This window comes from Pomacea canaliculata, linkage group LG7, assembly GCF_003073045.1.
Source record: "Pomacea canaliculata isolate SZHN2017 linkage group LG7, ASM307304v1, whole genome shotgun sequence".
Lineage (NCBI taxonomy): Eukaryota > Metazoa > Mollusca > Gastropoda > Architaenioglossa > Ampullariidae > Pomacea > Pomacea canaliculata.
Genome location: NC_037596.1, coordinates 27201922 through 27221121, shown reverse-complemented (window position 1 = coordinate 27221121; position 19200 = coordinate 27201922). Strand labels below are relative to the sequence as shown.

Below are 19200 nucleotides of genomic sequence, written 5' to 3'. Positions count from 1 at the left end.
AAATCATACAGTCCCGTTGATAAAGAAACTGCAACAAACCAAGTAAAAACTTGACTTACAAAACCCAAAAACAAATGTTTTAAGACAAAACTAAAAGGATATTATCCACCTGAACTTAATAATAGAATTAATATGATCATTCAGCTGAACATCTTTTGGAATTGAGCAAGAGAGAAAAAGGACAGAAACTCTCGCTTAACTGCACTTCAAAGCTGAGGTATCTCCTTTCGCTAAACACTGTAAACAGAACATGCGAACTTGTTTCAATAACACTTCAGAAGCCAACAAATAATGGGTCATCGACATAACTTAAACTTTAAATAAGCTCAAGAACCATCAGAAATTTCATCCTCTTACCTTACAATACTCCTAGCACGAAACAAGCAAAACTCCTCAACTGACTTCTCATTGATTAATCCAACAGAAACGAATCTTTGCAATTTTTGAAAAAAAAAAATCAGCAAATATCCATATATTAGTTCGTCATTTATGGTCACATTTCTTAAACATTCAAGAGACTATTCTGTGACTATTCTATAACAACAGAATATTGACATGACACGTGTTTGGTCAAACAAGAAGTAAGCTGGTATGTGTTTTCTGCAAACTGAGCCAGTGCCCTACATTTCCAACCTTGTGGGTGCATATCAATCCACTCGATGGTTCGTTCTTTACAAACCGACAAGAGGCATTCGCTGACAGTATGTGTTACAAAAACACAATCTCTATATGACAACCCCCTCGCCCGATGCATCACAACAACAGAGCAATAAAGGTAGTCAGACGAAACCCCTGCTGTAAGTTCGAGTCTTTATTCTGTCACCCACGTGGTGATTTTTTAGAAATTAACAAATATATACATATTAAGTCTTTGAAATATTTAATCTATTTTGACAGTTGCACACACTCTCTGGAATGTTTATGACAGCTAATAACAAAAAAAACTAACAAAGTGAGTGTTCCATCTTGCGTCCTACCCGACATGTCTCTGTTAAATACCCCTCTATAACCCACTCAGTCCTCCTGTCCGCATTCCTGTGGCACCACTACACACTATATTCATAGGCAACTGGTCAAAAACCGGCATCACCCTAAACATTCTTCGTTTGCAATTTTTTCAACGGTAACAAAGCTAAACAATCATGCAAAAACCTTAACAAAGAGCTTTTGCTCTCCTAAGCAGTCCTGAAGTTACCCACATATTATCGAACTTTAGCTACTTGCCGCTGTTTCTTTACAATTTAACTGACTAATCTACATCCAAAGGGCAAAGACAAATTTACCTAGTAATTTCTGTTAGTCCGATTTAAGTTTTAACCGCGTGTACTACTTCTTCTAATCTAGCTTATCACTCAGCATGATTTAATTCTCCTTCGTTTATAGCATGGTTAAACACAATATAACATACTAAAACAAAGAGTCCAAGAATTTAATTTGCAAATATTATTATGAAAAAATTTTACATCAAAACTGATCAACAGACCTTCTACAACAAATTAATGTTGACTCCAAAGACCAAAGTACTGATTCTTACCTAGTTACTATTCTGCATCAATCAGGTGCTTGTTTCTTCTTCACGTTTAATCCACACACAGCAACATATTTTCACCTTACCAGCCGACTGTTTAAGTATTTCTTATAGTTACTAATTCATTTATGTAAAGTCTCCGAGCTGAGAATAACGAAAAAAGTTCTAGTTGTCATAAAACACGTGTAATATCAAAATCCACACATGCATATTTTGAAAGTCTTGTCAAACTAAACAACCGTGTATACATAGATAAGGCAAGACAAAATCACAACTTTATGGCACAAAAATTCTGAATGAAAACATATTTCAATAATTAGTTTAACAATATAACCAATAAAAGGGAGACAAATCTTTTAATAATCAAATGACAAAATGCAATCAGTAAACAATTTAAAAACATCTCGTGTTAAAATTTATCCTTTTGTTCATTATTCGCACTCACTCCCGCACACACCGCATAGGAAAGAACAGAAAGAAAAGGCAAAGATAAATGGTTGATATATATATATATATATTAAAACGATTTCATGTTTGTTATAAAACTACCTTCTAATCTAATAATAGTCTAACTTCATAATTCATAGTAATGCAACAGTAGTCACCGTATATAAAATATATCCTCAGTATCATTGTTTTTCTCAGTTTCTATTTCTGTTGTTTCTAGTTGGACATTTATAAGTAATGAGGTGAAAAAAAGACGTTTTGCTAAATTACGACAGTTAACTTTATTGGAAGATCAAGCAAGATTGCATTAGTCATGTAGTTTCATAAAAACAGAATTACAGAAATCATCCCATCTTAGTTAACTAAGCTGTATTCTTCTTTCTCTGTGCCCATGTGTCACTCACAACTGAAACAACTATTGTCTATTTTAGTCAAAACATAATACACAAGACAATATGAGAACATTCTATTTGTCATTTAAATGTACTTCTTTAAACATTACCCTAACACCTTTCCCATCATGCTAGTCCTTCTTCACACCCTCCCTGCTCGTCTATTATGATCTCTTCTCTATTTGGTTCTTCTTTCTTTCTTTATTTGTTTAATCATCATTATTACTGTTGTTTATTCTTCTAGTAGTCATTTGTTGTTGGTTGTTGTTGTTTTGTTGTTGTTGTTCGTTTTGTGTTGTTGTTGTTTTGTGTTTTTTTGGCTTCTCCTTGTCCCGTGGGCTCTCCCTGCTTTCTTCTTAGCAAGAAGAGTATTATGTTCTCTAGAGTAACGACGAGAAGATAGACGAACAGATTCTTGCCAGCAAAAGAAAATTCCTCAATGTCACGTGAATGACGGATTGGCGAGAATGTAATTAGTAAAAGGTTGTTTTATTCTAAGTCGCCCTCAATGTGTGCCCTATTATAAAATAGAAAATAATCAAAGAAGTAAAGTGAACGAAATTATAATTATTTCTAATACCTTCAGTACGCGACATTGCCGGTGCATTCTGGTAGTCGCTGAATCTCTTCATAGTGGACCTCTTGTTACATCCTGCATTTAATCCGCATTACAGCCAAGCTTCTTGTGCGTGGAGACTGAAACATAAAACAGCTGCCTTTTCTCATCTATATGTTTTTCTTATGTCTTTTAAAAAAGTTGTGAATGTTGTCTAAAATATTTTTAATGTCGCCTCTAATAAAAAAGCAATGAGAAGGATTAAAAAGAAAGTCGGCACACTATGATAGGGGAGTAATATTCCGAAACAAAAATAATAAATAATTGTAGCTATAAATTGGTTTTACTTATTTGTAAATGTTATCTGTTTATTGTGTTTACTTATTATCAAAAATCTTGCTGATCAATGTCACTTTTATCTTGCATTAATTTATATATATATATATAAAAAAGTAGGGTAACCAATCTTTATACACGAAGCCTTCTTGCAATACTGTTATTGAAAAAAACAACTATGAGACCGCCATCAAATTCATCATCTTGTCTCGATTTAAATTATACAACATTGATGATTTAGTGCTACCTTCTCTGAGGTGCAGGCTTTTGAATCTGAAGACAGGTCATCTGATGATCACCACTAAAAGGTGATGAATAAAAGTGTTATTTGAGATTAATAATTTAAGTAGAAAAGAATTAATTTGGTTTCCTTCTTTATTTTATACTTATATTTTATTCACATATTTCTATGAAAGGTCAGAGTCGCAGTAATAATTGAGTTTGTAAAGCTCATCTCCATGTCTAGATCCTAATGAATGTGCTAGGCACAAAATAATAAAAATCCACCAGCATCCCGTGCAAGAAAATGTTTACTTCATCTGGTTTTGATGTTGACCTCTTTCGTTGACACCATCTGTGAATCAAAACAAATGCCTCTAGTCATCTGGAGCAATATTTGACTTTAAGCCTCTCCAGGCCTGTATTTCTTGGTATAAATGTGATAGGCATTCACACATATACAGGCTAGAACTCATACATATAGACGCACATACACACAAACATGTCCATGCACGCAGGCAAACTCACCCTAAAGAACTTGGTTAGACTGTAGCTAAAATTCATCAGATTTTCGATAAATATTCCCCGCTATTCTAATTTACATTAATCACGCTATGAATGTTACCTGCCACATATTCAGATAAACAGAGAAACATAAAACTGTAAACCTCTAGCACATGCGTAACTCCATCCCTCGCCACATCCAGACGACAAAAGCGATAATTACAACAACGACAACTGCCAACACCACGCCAGTCCGGCGATTATTGCTTTTCGTCTGTCTTGTTGTTGTGCTGGCTGATTCTCGTCTAACGTCGCTTCTGGTCAACATATCAACACTGAAAATTCTCATTTTAGTTTCTTCCGTCAGACGACACTCGCGTATCTTTACGATGCGCACATGTACACGTTAAACCTTCAATAATCTTAAAGTTCCATTTCATCATCTACTATGTTAATGATGGCTAATCATAACTGTAACCTAAATCCAAAATACATCTGGTTAGATATATATATATATCTTAATATTTACTTTTTTCTAAATATGCTATTTAACCTAGAAAACAATCGAAACTGTGGGGCAACAATTTTTTAACTTGCAGAGTTCAATAAACTATATTATTTTTTTCCGAGTCAAGGAGTCCCAAAACAGTTTTAAGGGTAACATGTTGCCAGATAATGATTTAATTTGGAAAAATAAATTTATCAACCCGATGGATCAACCTTATATGACATACAATACTAAAAACATATGAAACAACAGCCTCATTATTCTTGTAAAATATCGTACGTTTGACAGAGAAGATGAAAGACATTTCTCCCACACTACTCAAATCAACTTTGTAGAAACCTTCATCTTGGTTGTGTTATGTTCACAACTCTGATAGTGCAGATGACTGTAGCAGGAGCCAACCAGCTTCCAGTACATTCCACAGAAATACTGTTTTCCTTCGCGAGATGTCCATCCAGAATTTTCATTAGGTGCCAAGATAAATTATTTTTCTGGACCACTGGTGTGGGTAAGCAGTCAATTTAAAACTGAAATGTCCTTACTATTTATTGAAACGACTGTTGGGGGACTTCCATCAAAATCAGCATTTCTGGGACCACCTGTCAGTAAAAATAGAAAACAATGCGCTAATAAATTTGAAAATCACATGAACATTCACTGTTTCTAAAAACATAATTTTATAGACAATTTTACATCACTGCCTATTGTGAGGAATATGTTGCTTCATGATCATAGAATAGAGTGTGTATGTCATTACCATTTTGAACATACTATTTTATGCAGCTTTCCTGTAAATAGCTTACTAATTTTGTAAAAGTTTTTTTTGAAGATGTAGCCCTAACATTTTTTTGAGAAGTGTAAATTGTCTCAAAGCCAGTAAAACTTACAATACACAAGTAACGTGCGACTCTGACTGTCCTGTCCAAGACTGTTGTTGGCATCACATCTGTAGACACCTGAGGCCTCACAGGGAACTTGCTCTATCCTGAAGCTGACCTCCCTTTGATGTTCATCAGCGGACACGCTTATACTCTGGTTTAGAAGTTGTTCAGGTCCCGTTGCATTTATAAGTCGAATGCTTGGAGACGGGCTGCCATTACAAAGACACTTCATTTCCACATTGGATTTTTCCTGAACATTTACAGCCATATTGTCCACGTTGTTTATTTTAAAGTTCAAAACATTGGGAGGATCTGGAAGACAAAATAAATCACAGATAGTGATATATTAAGAAAATATATGATTTCTTAATGTTTGAGTACTGTGAATGTAAGACAAATATATTAGTTGAAAGTTGGAATATATACTTACAACCAACAATGACAGTCAGTACAGCAGATGATGTTAAAGGCAGGCGGCTGTCCATGTTTTCCTGTTTTGTGGCCACCGTACAGCTGTAGTCACCGTTGTGGATGGTGTAGTTAGCAGATGTGATCATCAGCTCACTGGTGTTGGAGAAGACATCCCCATGAGTCATCCACCTGAATGATGACGGAGGTGGATTGCTGTCAGCCATACAGTTGATGTGAACCCTCTGACCCTCAGCAACAACACACTGTTTGTAGCCAGACACACTAGAACCCTGTATACAATCATTTCCATCAGGAAATTGGATGAAGCTGACTACAGGCTCATCTACAGAAATAGAAAAGAACAGATAATAGAAATGGGACATGACTATTGAAATATGTACATCCATTGAAAACACCGCTCAGTGCTTCTTAAAGCGATGAGTAATATCTGTCTGCAAATTCATTTTGAGTTCTAAATAAATCTACAAAATATTTCTTCTTTTAGTAATCTATATCTTTATTGAAATGTTTATAAGTTGGAATAAACATAGACTTTTTACCTCTCTAGAAAGGAAAATTCATCTTAGAACTGATTAACAGTGAATGCTTTCTCCAAATGAGTTCCACACTTACTTCATTATGTGATTCCCAAAACTTCATAGAAATTAGCAAACTATTCCAGAGTCACGTAATGGAGAAAAGCTCCCCTGCAATATTGTTCATTTGCATGGGCTTATGCATATGCAACTACGCATGTTTGTGTAGAGGTAACCACATGTACAACACATAATAAGATTAGAAAACTGATAAGAAACTCACAGTAAACCTGTAGTGCAAAAGTAGCATCATCAACAGGCAGCCTGTTTTCTGTGTAGTTGTTGCTGGCCCTGCACTTCACTGTTCTCCCGTTATCTTCTCTCGTCAGTCTGTAGAAAGTCAAGTTACTCCCTGAGGTCTGACCAAAAGCAGCAACAGGCCACGTGTAGGTGGCTTCCGGTCGACCTGTCTGATTGCTCTGACATCTCAAGATACCCGAGGTACCCGCCATGAAAGGATACACAGGTCTTCCTGTTGTGTCACCGAGTGGGATAATCACCGGAATAGACGGAGGAGCTGGAATGTAAGTGATATATCTAAAATCTGTATTGATGTTACTTATTCTCGTGTAATTTTGGATTCAAAACCTCATGAAACTTTTAACTTCCATTTGTCATTTTCATTCCAATTCAACCATCAAAATCATCAGATGTGTTTAAGCATTTCGATATAAATAAAAATAGTGCATCACTCCACTCTCTTTTTCCGAACATATGTCTTAAACTGGTAAATCGAATAAAATAAACTCCAAAGCATAAAGTGGATCTCAATGACACCACAAAGACTTATTATAAGGGTCGTTATAAATCTTTGTATAGTAAAAAAAAAGCCATATAATTCTTTCATTAAAAATGTGCTGCAAACAATTGCATCTTTATCTCTCTTGCATCATCTTATAAATAAAACCACATACTAAAGAAACACAAACACAAGTAAACACGACACACAAAACCACAACTTACTGTAAACAATGATGCTCCAACTGACTGTCTGATTGTACCAGTCAGTCTTTTTCCACCTGGCAGAACAAACACAAGGTCCAAGATTGTCAGAAATGACAGGAAGGAACATCAAGCTGCTGGTGATGTTGGATGTGCCAATGTTGACCACAGACGTGTCAGTCTTGCCGGGACAGGTAAACATTATGACAGTGGCATTGACAGGTTTACCTCCACTGACAGTGCACCTGAGTGTCATGTTGTCCCCCTGATAGACAGGCTGGGTGTTGGGTAGTTCTGGATTTGCTGTGATCGCCGGGGATATGGTGGGGGGATCTGAAAACAACCTCAGTGTGAGTATCTGTCTCACGTATCACGAAAAATCATTCTACAATTAAGTACTCTTTATTTATTGTCCATGAAGAGGGACGAAATAGCAGTATATTATTGATATGCTAACCATACTAATAATCATAAGACGAAAATCAGAAGATCTTATTTCTTATCCTAATTTTTAAGAGTGCTCACAATTAAGTGTGACTGTCACACTGTTTGAACTTGTTTTGTTTGTGATAGAATTCCTTGCTCGACATTCCAGACTGACCCCATCATCATCTGGAGGTTTGGGAGTGAAAACACACAGCGGACTGCTACACACAACACTTTGGTCACGTGATCTGACCCAGGTGATGCTAGCAGGTGGGTTTGACCCAGACACTGAACAGGTGATGTTTATACTCTGTAATCCATTTGTATCAAATGGCTGGGGGTCAATCACTGCTGCTGTAACATTATTTGGCCCGACTGAAAATAAAAACACTGTCGTCATGAAACAGAATGAAATACAAATATAGATTTAAAAACACATGTGCTTTTGCAGCACAATAAAAAGACACATCCATACAAATTATACGTCCATTTTATTAAAATGTTTATTAAGCTGTGTGTGAAATAAAGAAGGTAATGTTAAAATTCGAAGTTAATGTTAAAATTCTCATCATCATCAATTTCATTACATACCAACAAAGACTCGCTTCAACCTGTATGAAACATCAACTATTTCTAATGAATGATGCCATTATTATTTAAACATCTTCGAGGGCCTTCATCACGCCCGCGCGAATATGTTTGACGAAATAATCGTACGAAGTAAATAAATTTCCACTTACATGCAACATTTACCTTGTATTCCACTGACTGCACAACTGTGTTGTTCCACAACAGCTGACACACATGTGTCTCAGAATACCCCGCCTGTAGGCCTGCAAGACGCAGTTGTGTTGACTGAGAAGAATTCCATTGCAGTGCACCGGTAGGGCTGTCCAGGTCACTGACAGAACAGGTACAGGTGAGGTTACTGCCTTCATATACATACTGTGGACAGTTGTGTACAGGTGTGCTGGATGGACGACCTGCCAAAGCAATCATTTGGTAAAAAGCCTTTTTACATTCTTACATTGCCTATACATGTTTGTTTATTACTTTTTTTAAAACTCATACAATAAACAACAAAATGCAGTTCAAAGACCAGGGATTTACACCTCTGTCGAACAAATAAATAATAATAATAATATTTTAGAACAAAATGAGAATAGATAAGACGGATGCCACTCAGCTGGTGAACCTTAAAATAACTCTGTATCAAGTTCCATTCAAAACACACATTAAGTTAAAAGTAAGCACAGGTTTGGATGTCAGTTTGCTGATCATGTCAATGGTAAATTAATATGAATTACTTACGTATTGTATTGTTTCCAATAAATGTTGCATTGACTGTCACTTCACCAGGAACAACAGTCACACGATACGTGTACTGACCATCAGGTGGCAGGTAACTGGTGAAGTTACACGATCCGTTGAAGTATTTCCCGACAGAAGAAACGACTGTCATGGAAACGTTGGCGATAAGGATTGATGACTGAAAATAAAAATAAATATTGATTAGTAATGTATAAATTGTTGGTACAATACCTTTTCTTTAAATTCTTTTCATCGTTAGTTCACATTTTTTTTATATAGTGGCACTCTTTTTGTCTTATAATCGCAAATTCCAGATGGGGAAACACTTTGTTACTAAAACTTTCAACAGTGTTATACTATAGATATACATGATTTTGCGATAACTGTTCTATTTTTCCTGTAGAACTAGACAGACTTTGTAGGTTAATCTGCAATCTTATTTTCTGTATAGTTTAAGGTCGATGTTTTTTAGTGACAGACTTTAATCGTCCCGCTTTACCTATTAGACCTTTTTAGCCAAGGGAAGTTTGCATCTGTGTCGATAAATAATCCCTCTCACAATAGTTGAAGAAACAAATCATTCATTACCCATTCATCTTTTGCTATTTCAACTTCATTGATTTTCAAATGGATGAATTATGTTTGGGTAAAAATTAGTTCACGTGACGTGCTAATACATAGTCTAATAATTGTTTTCAGGGAGTGTCTTTAATTAGCAGCAGTGCTAAAGATTTAAAGATTTTTAAGAGTTTATCAAACTCGCGAGTTACTGCTAGTTACCTGTTTTGTCATCATCCACTCACACCTGTACCTGCCCCGTGTTGAACGTGTTTTTTTAACCTCACACTGCCCAAACACAGTCCATGTTTCATTTCTGAATTGAACTGTACATGTTACATTGTCACTTGAATCTAAACATAGAAAATGGAGAGAACTATTGATAAACAAAAAAAATTTATTAGGTTCAAATGTCAAAAAGCTAACGTTGATGTAAACATTTAAAAAAGTCTCACGATAGAGTTTTCACCTTCTAATAACAATCTGCATAATTTTTTGTTTTTACCGACTCAGTAATTTTAATTAAGAAATGTTTTCCAAAACATAGAAAACATAGCAAACTGATAAAAGGAACACATCTAATGATTTTAGAGATGGAATAGTAATTCAAAGCAGTCATATAATGCAACAATCTTTTTTCTTTCTTCTAATTATGCATACAATTGTGTGCTGAAAACTCATTGCCTATTCATCCATCTTTTTTATAGAAGAAAATTTGCCAAAAAATGACATTTATAGTTAATGCACAGCATTAGACAGTAAATTCACTCAAAACAATGTCTTACATATGTAGTCCAAGCGACATCCAGCACTAGTGTCAGGTGACTCAAGCTCACTACAGATGAGGCGTTCGAATTCAAACAGCACTGTGGTTGTTGTTGCAGTAGTGTTCACGACCATTACACTTGTGTCACTGGAGATTCTGCTGGGTTTAAAACTAGGATTTATCTTCATGTCACAAACGGGTTGAGAGCCATTTGATAAAAGAGGTGGACATGAGCCAACTTGAGTGAAACCATTAGGCAAAGAAGGGTCCTTGAAGAACCACTGCAATGTAGACTGTAGTGACAGACCCGTGCAGGTGAAGTTGTTGTCCTGTTTACCCTCTTGTATTTCCCAGTAACCATCTGTAGGGTCGCACAATGAGGTTACGGCTGCAGAACAAGATATTAATAAAAAGATATTAACTTGGTGCTTAAAACTACCCATTTCTGATAAATGTAAAGGAAAACTTAAATTTTATTTCCACTAATCAACTCCCTATGAGATAAAATTTTAAATTATGGTTTAAAAGAAGAAAATGCATATATAGAAAATCCTAATTTCTTTTTCCAGTTTAATAATAAATATTATTTCTTGTAAATCTCAATGCTTTGCCCTATATTTGCGTTTTGTCAGGAATTAAATAGGATTTGATTTTTTTCAATTTAGTGGGGAGTTTTTTCTTTTAGTGGTCTAAATGTGCAACTGCTCCCAGGGAGCTAAAAGTTCTTACTCAAGTTTTCTTTTAGTATTCCAAAAAGGGTTGCGTAGTATAATAGGTATAATAAATTGGTGCTACATCTCGCAGTCAATACCTAACGAGGTCTGTAGCGAAGCGAGTTGACACTGTGTAATAAAGACAAGATCCATAAAAAGCTAATATTTCTAAAGCCTGTAAATGTTTAACTAATCTGTTTATCTTTTCCTGTGTAGCAGCATTAAAAGATCTTAGCATGTTAACCACGAAAAGTAAAGTATAAACAGTGATTAGGGAACTAAATATTGTGAAGAGCTTCATCAACGATGACCTACATGGTTTAAATCTTATTATGTGCGAGCCTAGCCTCCGTCAGTGTCTAGCAGAAGGGAAACAACCCATCCGGTATCAATGCCTTCCTCATGATTTCTTGTCTCCCCTTACAGAGACATTTTCATAACAAAGATAAAATAGCATTCAGAATTCCCTCACAGTTTTAAATTCAACTTCGCTGTTTATCAAATTATCTGAATTCTGTTTACACGGTATCATAATGTCTTTCTTAAAGAATATAAAAGCAAATCTATTCTAAGAGTGAATATAATTAATTAAAAAGAATAATTAGTAAGACAAACGATAGCTATGGTATATTCTTATTTGAAGGCTGTTATTGCACGTTACACATAAGAAGCGATATAAACATTGTCTTACCTTTAGCTGAACTTAAAAATACAAGAAACAAGCAGCACGTCACGTGTTCCTTCTTCATATTATTTTTAATATATTTATTACGGGTACAGGTGTTGCATACCACACTATACACACACGCACACACAGATAATGTCCGTTCAGTGTAAATGTCTGCCCTGTGTACTCAGTTGGAATGCGATATCGATTTACTACCGTCGTGTAAGGACCAGGTAGACCCTTGAGGCAATAAAGTTAAAGGCAGCACTGGATAGACTGAAGAGCTGCACTCAAAGGAGGAAGTAACACAAAGTGTGCTGCAATCCTTGGCAAAGTTTCATGTCCTACATTATAATCGGGTACATACCCAGTGCTCAGTCTTCTGTACTGTAAACTCGTCGATAAATCTGCAGCATGTTTTTACTTACTATCTTTTATATTATTAAGTAGCATAATCCTTATTCCATGTCTCATTTGTAAAGATAGAAAGATTTTTTAATCATCTTTTACCTCTCTCCAAAAAAAAAGGACTTCAGATAAAAAGATCATTTCATTTTATCATGAAGTGCTGAAGTTCATTAGAATTTGCAAGCTGTTTCTTTACTTACACGCAGTGAACGAATCTGTCATTTAACTATCCTTCCTTTTCAATGAATGTGAAAACATTGACGATGATAGATATAGCTTAATAACTGTTTATGTTAATTTACTCGTAAATTACCTGTGATGAGAGTAGTCAAATAGGGATTAACTAAATTAACAAAACTCGTGCGATATTTTTTACATCTGTTGCCAAATACTTCTTTTCCCACGATTTTGGGCCCAGAGACTTATTCTAATATCGACAAGCGAGATAGAGAACGAACGAGCGAACATTTTTATTCATTTAGCAATCGGCACATATCAAGGAAGTAAAACCGCGTGACTTTATTACATTGGAAATGCATATAACAAAAAAAACCATGATTTATATATATTTAAAACTATACAAATAAAAATTAGTGCTACATCCTTGTTCCTCCGTTCCAATGCTTTGTAAAGGTAAATAAGTGAAACTATGATAAAATCTACAGTGGTGATGCAATTTCTGTCTTTGTTGTCTTTTCGTACGACTAGTCCACCCCTGCGTAGCCATAAGTATACAAAGTATACATGTATATATCTACATAAACCGACAATCTTTTGCTATTTACCTTCTTTCTTGAACTTGAATAAGATTCGGCCCAACAGCCTAAGACAAATAAAGCCAAAAAAGCCAAAACAACTGACAGACAATAACATCTCTTAATAATCTAACAACACTCAGTTTCACTAATTTTATATTGGCTAACTAATAATTCAATCCAAAACTTGCATTCAAAACGACAAAACAACGAGGGAGACTCACCTCAATAGGTTTCATGTGAATAATTTAATTGTGATTCTTTAGTACGTATCGAGACGATGTTGCAACAATATTTCTAGACCATACGATGCTGCCTTCAATGATAAGATGGTCCATATAGTCTTTCTTCACCATTCAGTTTACAATTTATTTGGGTACACCATTGAAAAATTGTTAAGTTAATTGTTCATAAAAATATGATATTTTACATGTTTTAGGGTTGGTGAAAATCTGTAATATGCATAAAATCTTTACACAGCCCTCGGAGGACTTCGACGACAACTGCACCTCCTTAGTTCACATATATTGGTTCGTTTCTTGTCTTCCGCATATTGCTGCTCAAATCTGAAACCACATTCAGATAACACATTTTTTAAGTCTATATCTTGGTGAAATATTTTTCTTTATTTTATTTATTTAAAGCATGTCAATGAAACTTTTAAGTAGGCGCTATAGTTTTCTTACAAGGACAGACAAGCAGCAAGCAATATATATATAATGCTATTTCCTTAGCGTAGTACTTCAAAGGTAACTAAGGAACAGGTGCATATAATACTTATAAAGTATTTCAATATATACACGATTAAATCAATCCTACTTCACAATCATATTGGTCCTACCTTTATTAGAAGATATTTCCGAGCCATTGTGCTCTTGTCGTATTCCTTCATAGTGTGATTGCATTCCGACATCTTTCATCTGTAATGCGTCATAAAGCGGAGTCGCTCTTCCTACAACAGAATTATTGGCTCAAATATTTCTGTTTTCTTTATTATGAACTGAGGTCGTTATGAAGACTGCTTTATTGAAACATCTCAGAGCAGACTTTTAATTTCATTTTAAGTGCAAAATCATCGGCAGGTGAGAAAATCTCTTTATATAAACTAACCATCCAACTTATACAGCCAGCAGGACTAATGGTGATATTGAAATCAAATATTAAACATGTTCAGAATTTTGTACATATTCTAATAAACTGTGTCTTTGTCTACAGAGAAAAATAAAGGTAAAGTACGAAAACGCTTACCTTGTGTCGTGATTAGTGTGTTTGTTGTCACTGGAGTCAAGTAATGTTCTGAGGTGTCAACACTGCAAGTATGCAAAACTATCAATATGATTCTCAATAACTAAAAATATTTTAAACTAAATACAGAGTTCATGTATAAATATTATTTAATTGTGAAGCATTTGTAAACTTTTGTAAACTAACTTCATACCCCTTTACACTACTTACCTACTTTGGTTCTGGTGCGTGCTCCTTTGATTAGTTATATCTGCAATTTTAAAATATATTATTAAAAGATGTTTATACATGCCCTTGTGACTTACAACTTTCGTGTCTTTCTGAGCTGCAACTATGTCTATGCATTTAAAAGCACACACACACACGCGGGGACAAAACACAAAAGTTGTGAAAAGCAGACCATTTCGTTACCAGCACACGGTAAAGTCCATCCACGTCGCCACACCCAGATGATAGCAACAAGAATCAACACAACGACAACGGACAACATCACAGCCAGCACGATTACTCCAGCGATTTTCTCGTCTGTCTTTGTGGTCGCCCCGGCCTGCTGGTCATTCTCTGACACTGTATAGGTCAATGAAAATCTCCAAAAATCATTTGTTTTTTTGGGGGGGTTTTTTTTTTTGCTATTTCTTAACTTTCGATTTGTTTGGCAGAAACGTATTTTTATTTAAGTAGGATTAAAATTGATCAAATTTGTATGAGATGATGTGTATGATTTTACATTTAAAACTAAGTCATTAAAGTCGCCCACCTTTATAAAAAATCTTGCGACTACTGCATCATAAAGTTGTTTGTTTGGAAATTGTTCCCATGGCTACAATTACCTTTGACATAGAATGTGAAAGGCAAGTCTCCTAAGCTGTTGCTGAAGACGATTCTGTAGAAACCCTCGTCATTGTGTGTCATGTTGATGACTATGACATTGCAGGTGACTAAAGCTGTAGACAAAGTGGTGGAGCAGGCAGCATAGATACTGTTTTCCTTTACTTTGTTTCCATCAGAACTGTCATTTGTGCCCAGATAGACTGATGTTTTAATCTGTGGTTGGGGATAAGCAGTCATGTTAACTGTTAGCACTCCTGAACCATTTGTTACATTGACAGTTGGAGGATTCCTATCAATGCTGGTTCCCTTTGGGGCACCTGTAATATGAATGTTGAGACATCTTACAGATATAAATACATGTGTTAAAAATTTTTTAATACATTTTTAATGTTAATGTCACAGAAAAATATTATTGCTATTAATTTTTGCTTACTACTACAAAACATCTGATGTAATGTTAAAATTCAATTTTATTGTGCACTACCTGCTCATAACTTATTACTTAATAAGTTTAAAACTCGTGAAAATATGAATTTACCCACAATGCACTTACAGGATACAAGCAGTATACAACTCTGACTGTCCTGTCCGATGCTGTTGTTGACATCACATCTGTAAACTCCAGAGGCTTCACACGGAGCTTGATTTATAATGTAACTTACTTCCTGTGTGTAGCTCTGGTTAAGCAAATTAAAAGGATTTGATACATTTACGAGCTGAATGTTCGGAGTTGGCTTTCCATCAGAATTGCATCTCATCTCCACGTGAGCGTTCTCATCAATATTCACTGTTTTGCTCCCAATATTATTCATGTTGAATGTCAACACTCTAGGAGAATCTGCAAGAAACATACATACAATCATTTCAAAATGGAGAGATAGAAACAATTACAAGAGGACAGTGAGTTAATAAAAGTGCCGACTTACCTACAATATTAACGACATATTCCACAGACCGGACAAAGGTGTTGTTCCACAAAAGCTGACAGACATGCGACATATTGTGTATAACCTGTGAGTCTGTTAAACGAAGTTCTGGGGATCGAGTTGTATTCCACAGGACTACACCAGGTGGGCTGCCCAGGTCATCAACAAAACACTCGCAGGTAACACCTTTGCTTTTCGGTACATACTGTGGACAGTTGTGGTAAGGTGTGCTTGAGGGGCGACCTTTATGGTCAATGATATGAAAAAAAGTTAATAAACTTCATTAACAAAATGTGTCATCGAAACAGCATAACTGTGTACGCAGGGAACATGTACGGATGCAAATATGCAGTGTTGTCCATAGGAATGGGAATCCCATGGGAATCCCATGGTAAACGTCCCATGGGATGGGATGGGATGGGACAGCACACATTTGTATTTCCCATGGTAGTCGATACTTGATATTGTAAAATAAATTTACTCTGAAATTTGAATTGTCAGACTTTTTAAGCACAGGAAAAATACTTTTTTATTCCAGTTTCATTATACCATGACTTTGTTAACATGTGTGCAATGCGCAGTGTTGTCGATAGGAATGTTATTACCATGGGAAACGTCCCATGGGATGGGATGGCATGGGATGGGACAGGCATAAATTGCCATGGGATGGGAGGGGATGGGATAGAAAAACATGTCCCATGGACAACCCTGCAAATATGGGGAGGGCGGTAAGCAGAAAATAGGATTTTAGAGTATACTCTCCTGGTAACATTTATGTATGCATTAATCTTAGCTTGCTACACTATTAGATAGTAAATTACACTGTTATTTTTAAAACATGCAAAAGTACGATAAATATTTCACACTTGTGGAATAAATCGTATTATTTTGTTCACTAAAATAGGATCGGAAAGTTAAATTATATCAATGTTTATATTTTCTTCAGTGACTGAGTAAGATTTAATTTTCTTTTCAGCCATTCTTTTCAATTCAAAATCAAAGGTGTCTGTCGTATGTATGAAAGAAACAGACTGATTTTAAGACTCTAAAAGAATTTATAATAATGAGAGTTTTATTCTGATATTATTTATCACTATAAGTAGTTTATCAGCATTAAAATTATACATGTTTAAATGTTTAGTCCTTCTTCTGTTGAAATTAAGTCAGTGATTTAATGTTGCTCTTTACAGCTGTATAAAAATCTTTGAGTCTTTCAATATTTAACATGCTCTAAGCAGACACTGTTATGTTTACATGAAACACTTACGTATTTCGTTACTGCCAACAAAGCTCGCATTGACTGTCACTTCGCCAGGAATAACAGTCACGTGGTATGTGTACAGACCGGCGGGTGGTAGGTGACTGGTGAAATTACAGGATCCGTTGACATATGTTCCAGCAAAAGGTGCGACTGTCATTGGTGTGTTTGCAATAACGACCGATTCTCTAAACGACTGGAATCAAGGGAAAAATCATATTAAAATAGATATTTCGTATACTTGTTTTTGGAAAGGGTTTCGTACCGTAGTATTCTGTACATGTTTGCTACATTTTTCTCCACAAAGTTGTCAAAATCTACAAATTTAGTACGTTTCACTTAAAGTTTCCTCTTGACAGACTTATGTTTCACAGTACACCAGCTTTTTACCTTTTTTGCTTTTAAAATCAGTTACTTGCCAAAGACTTCACCAAGAAGTCTCATCTATCAATAAATGTCTTTGTAAACATTCAGTCAGAATTTATGCTTGGAAAATAACTGAAGATTGTTATTCAAAGTTGTCAGTTCTGCTTGCTGTCAGTTTGTGGTTTAGTTCTACTAGAAGACCAAACAGCACGGAAAGGTATCAACTATGCACATGCCTTCTCTAAACTACTAACAAAAATCCCTCCTATAGAAACAACTGACTGGACACTCCACTATCAACTAAATCATCTTAATGTTTTTTTGATCACCTCATTTATCTCGATCCACGTACACCTGTATCTATTATGTGATGAACTGGTTTTATAAATATCACAATGACCGAACACAGTCCAGGTGTCTTTCATGAATTCAGTCTTGCACGATATATTTTCGGCAATATCTGAAAGTATAAGACAGATAAACCTATAAACATCAAACATAGAACACTTAAATTAAATATATATATAAGATTAAGATATTTACTTGTATCAAGCAGACATGGTTTTCAATGGCTGGTCCTCTACACAAACAGTAGTAAAAATGAAAATTTTTTCCAAGTATGAAAAATTAAAAATGTTACACACACATACGCACACAACAACATGTATAAAATTAAATACTTACAAATTATATCAATATTGCAGCTGCTGTTGATCACAACCAGTTCTCCTGTTTGCGAAATCCCACTACAGGTAACATTAGCCGCACCAAACATTGATCTGTCAACCTTCGCAATCTGTACTATAGAGATATTTCTGCTGGGGCGTGAGAATGAAAAGAGAGAACTCCCCCCTGCGCAGACTGAATCATTTCCACGACAGTCGCCAACATTACTTCCAGTGCGATTTGAGACTGTCCTCGTCAAAACCCAACGAACATCATTATCGCTGCGAATATCTTCACAGACAATGGTATAGTTCTGAGTGTTTTCTTGCACTACCAGCGGCTTATCAGGTCCACACCCCACCAGGTTCACAGCTGGAAAACAGAATTTTTCTGTTAAGTTATATCTTTCTTTAATGTAATCTTACATTAAAAAGCTTTCTGTTCTATTGTGTATGTTACCTAATCTTTTATTAAAAATTAAAAAGAACAGCAATCTTTTTTACAAAAAACATCCACACTTTATAGATTCTCTGGCAGGTAATAACACACATTTATAATGAGGTGTAGAGGAATGAGAGGTGATTGGTGTTTTATTATCAGCCAGAAACTAAGGTTGTATCACGGCCAGGCAGCCAGTCCTATAAACAGAGGCCACATGCTGAGAAAGAACAGTGTGCCCGAGTCGAGAACTGAACCCATGTCAACCAACCTTCACTGTATTGGTGACAGGGTTAACCGCAGCGCTACCTGGCCGACCTTAGGGAGAACTGAGATATGTCTGCTCTGCAAAACTACTATGCAACTAGTAAATAAACACTTACCCAGGCCTTGAACTACGAAAGCGAGGATCAAACTGAAAGTCTTTAACACGTTGTGCGCCATGTTTATTGGTGTACACATTAACTGCTCACATGGTTTTTGTGAGAATGTGGTTGCTGGCTGTCGAATGACATTGCTGTTGTGTGGAAATACCACATACCTCAT

At 35.6% G+C, this 19200-nt stretch overlaps 2 protein-coding genes across 2 annotated transcripts; both read right to left on the bottom strand.

Annotated features, from left to right (window-relative positions):
- Positions 1 to 4987: 4987 nt before the first annotated feature.
- LOC112568900 (hemicentin-1-like) lies at positions 4988 to 13070 on the bottom strand. Its single transcript, XM_025246442.1, has 11 exons — positions 12955 to 13070; positions 10401 to 10769; positions 9838 to 9968; positions 9058 to 9235; positions 8487 to 8729; positions 7846 to 8121; positions 7342 to 7653; positions 6602 to 6895; positions 5802 to 6125; positions 5378 to 5683; positions 4988 to 5089 (listed from the first exon to the last, which is right to left on the bottom strand). Exons 1-11 carry the CDS (start codon positions 13040 to 13042, stop codon positions 5007 to 5009), a joined length of 2604 nt encoding a protein of 867 aa, XP_025102227.1. The 5' UTR covers positions 13043 to 13070; the 3' UTR covers positions 4988 to 5006.
- A 290-nt stretch (positions 13071 to 13360) lies between these two features.
- LOC112568901 lies at positions 13361 to 19200 on the bottom strand. Its single transcript, XM_025246444.1, has 12 exons — positions 19038 to 19200; positions 18235 to 18588; positions 17880 to 18010; positions 17194 to 17380; positions 15927 to 16169; positions 15554 to 15838; positions 15000 to 15317; positions 14581 to 14736; positions 14380 to 14419; positions 14173 to 14234; positions 13766 to 13876; positions 13361 to 13490 (listed from the first exon to the last, which is right to left on the bottom strand). Exons 1-12 carry the CDS (start codon positions 19198 to 19200, stop codon positions 13438 to 13440), a joined length of 2103 nt encoding a protein of 700 aa, XP_025102229.1. The 3' UTR covers positions 13361 to 13437.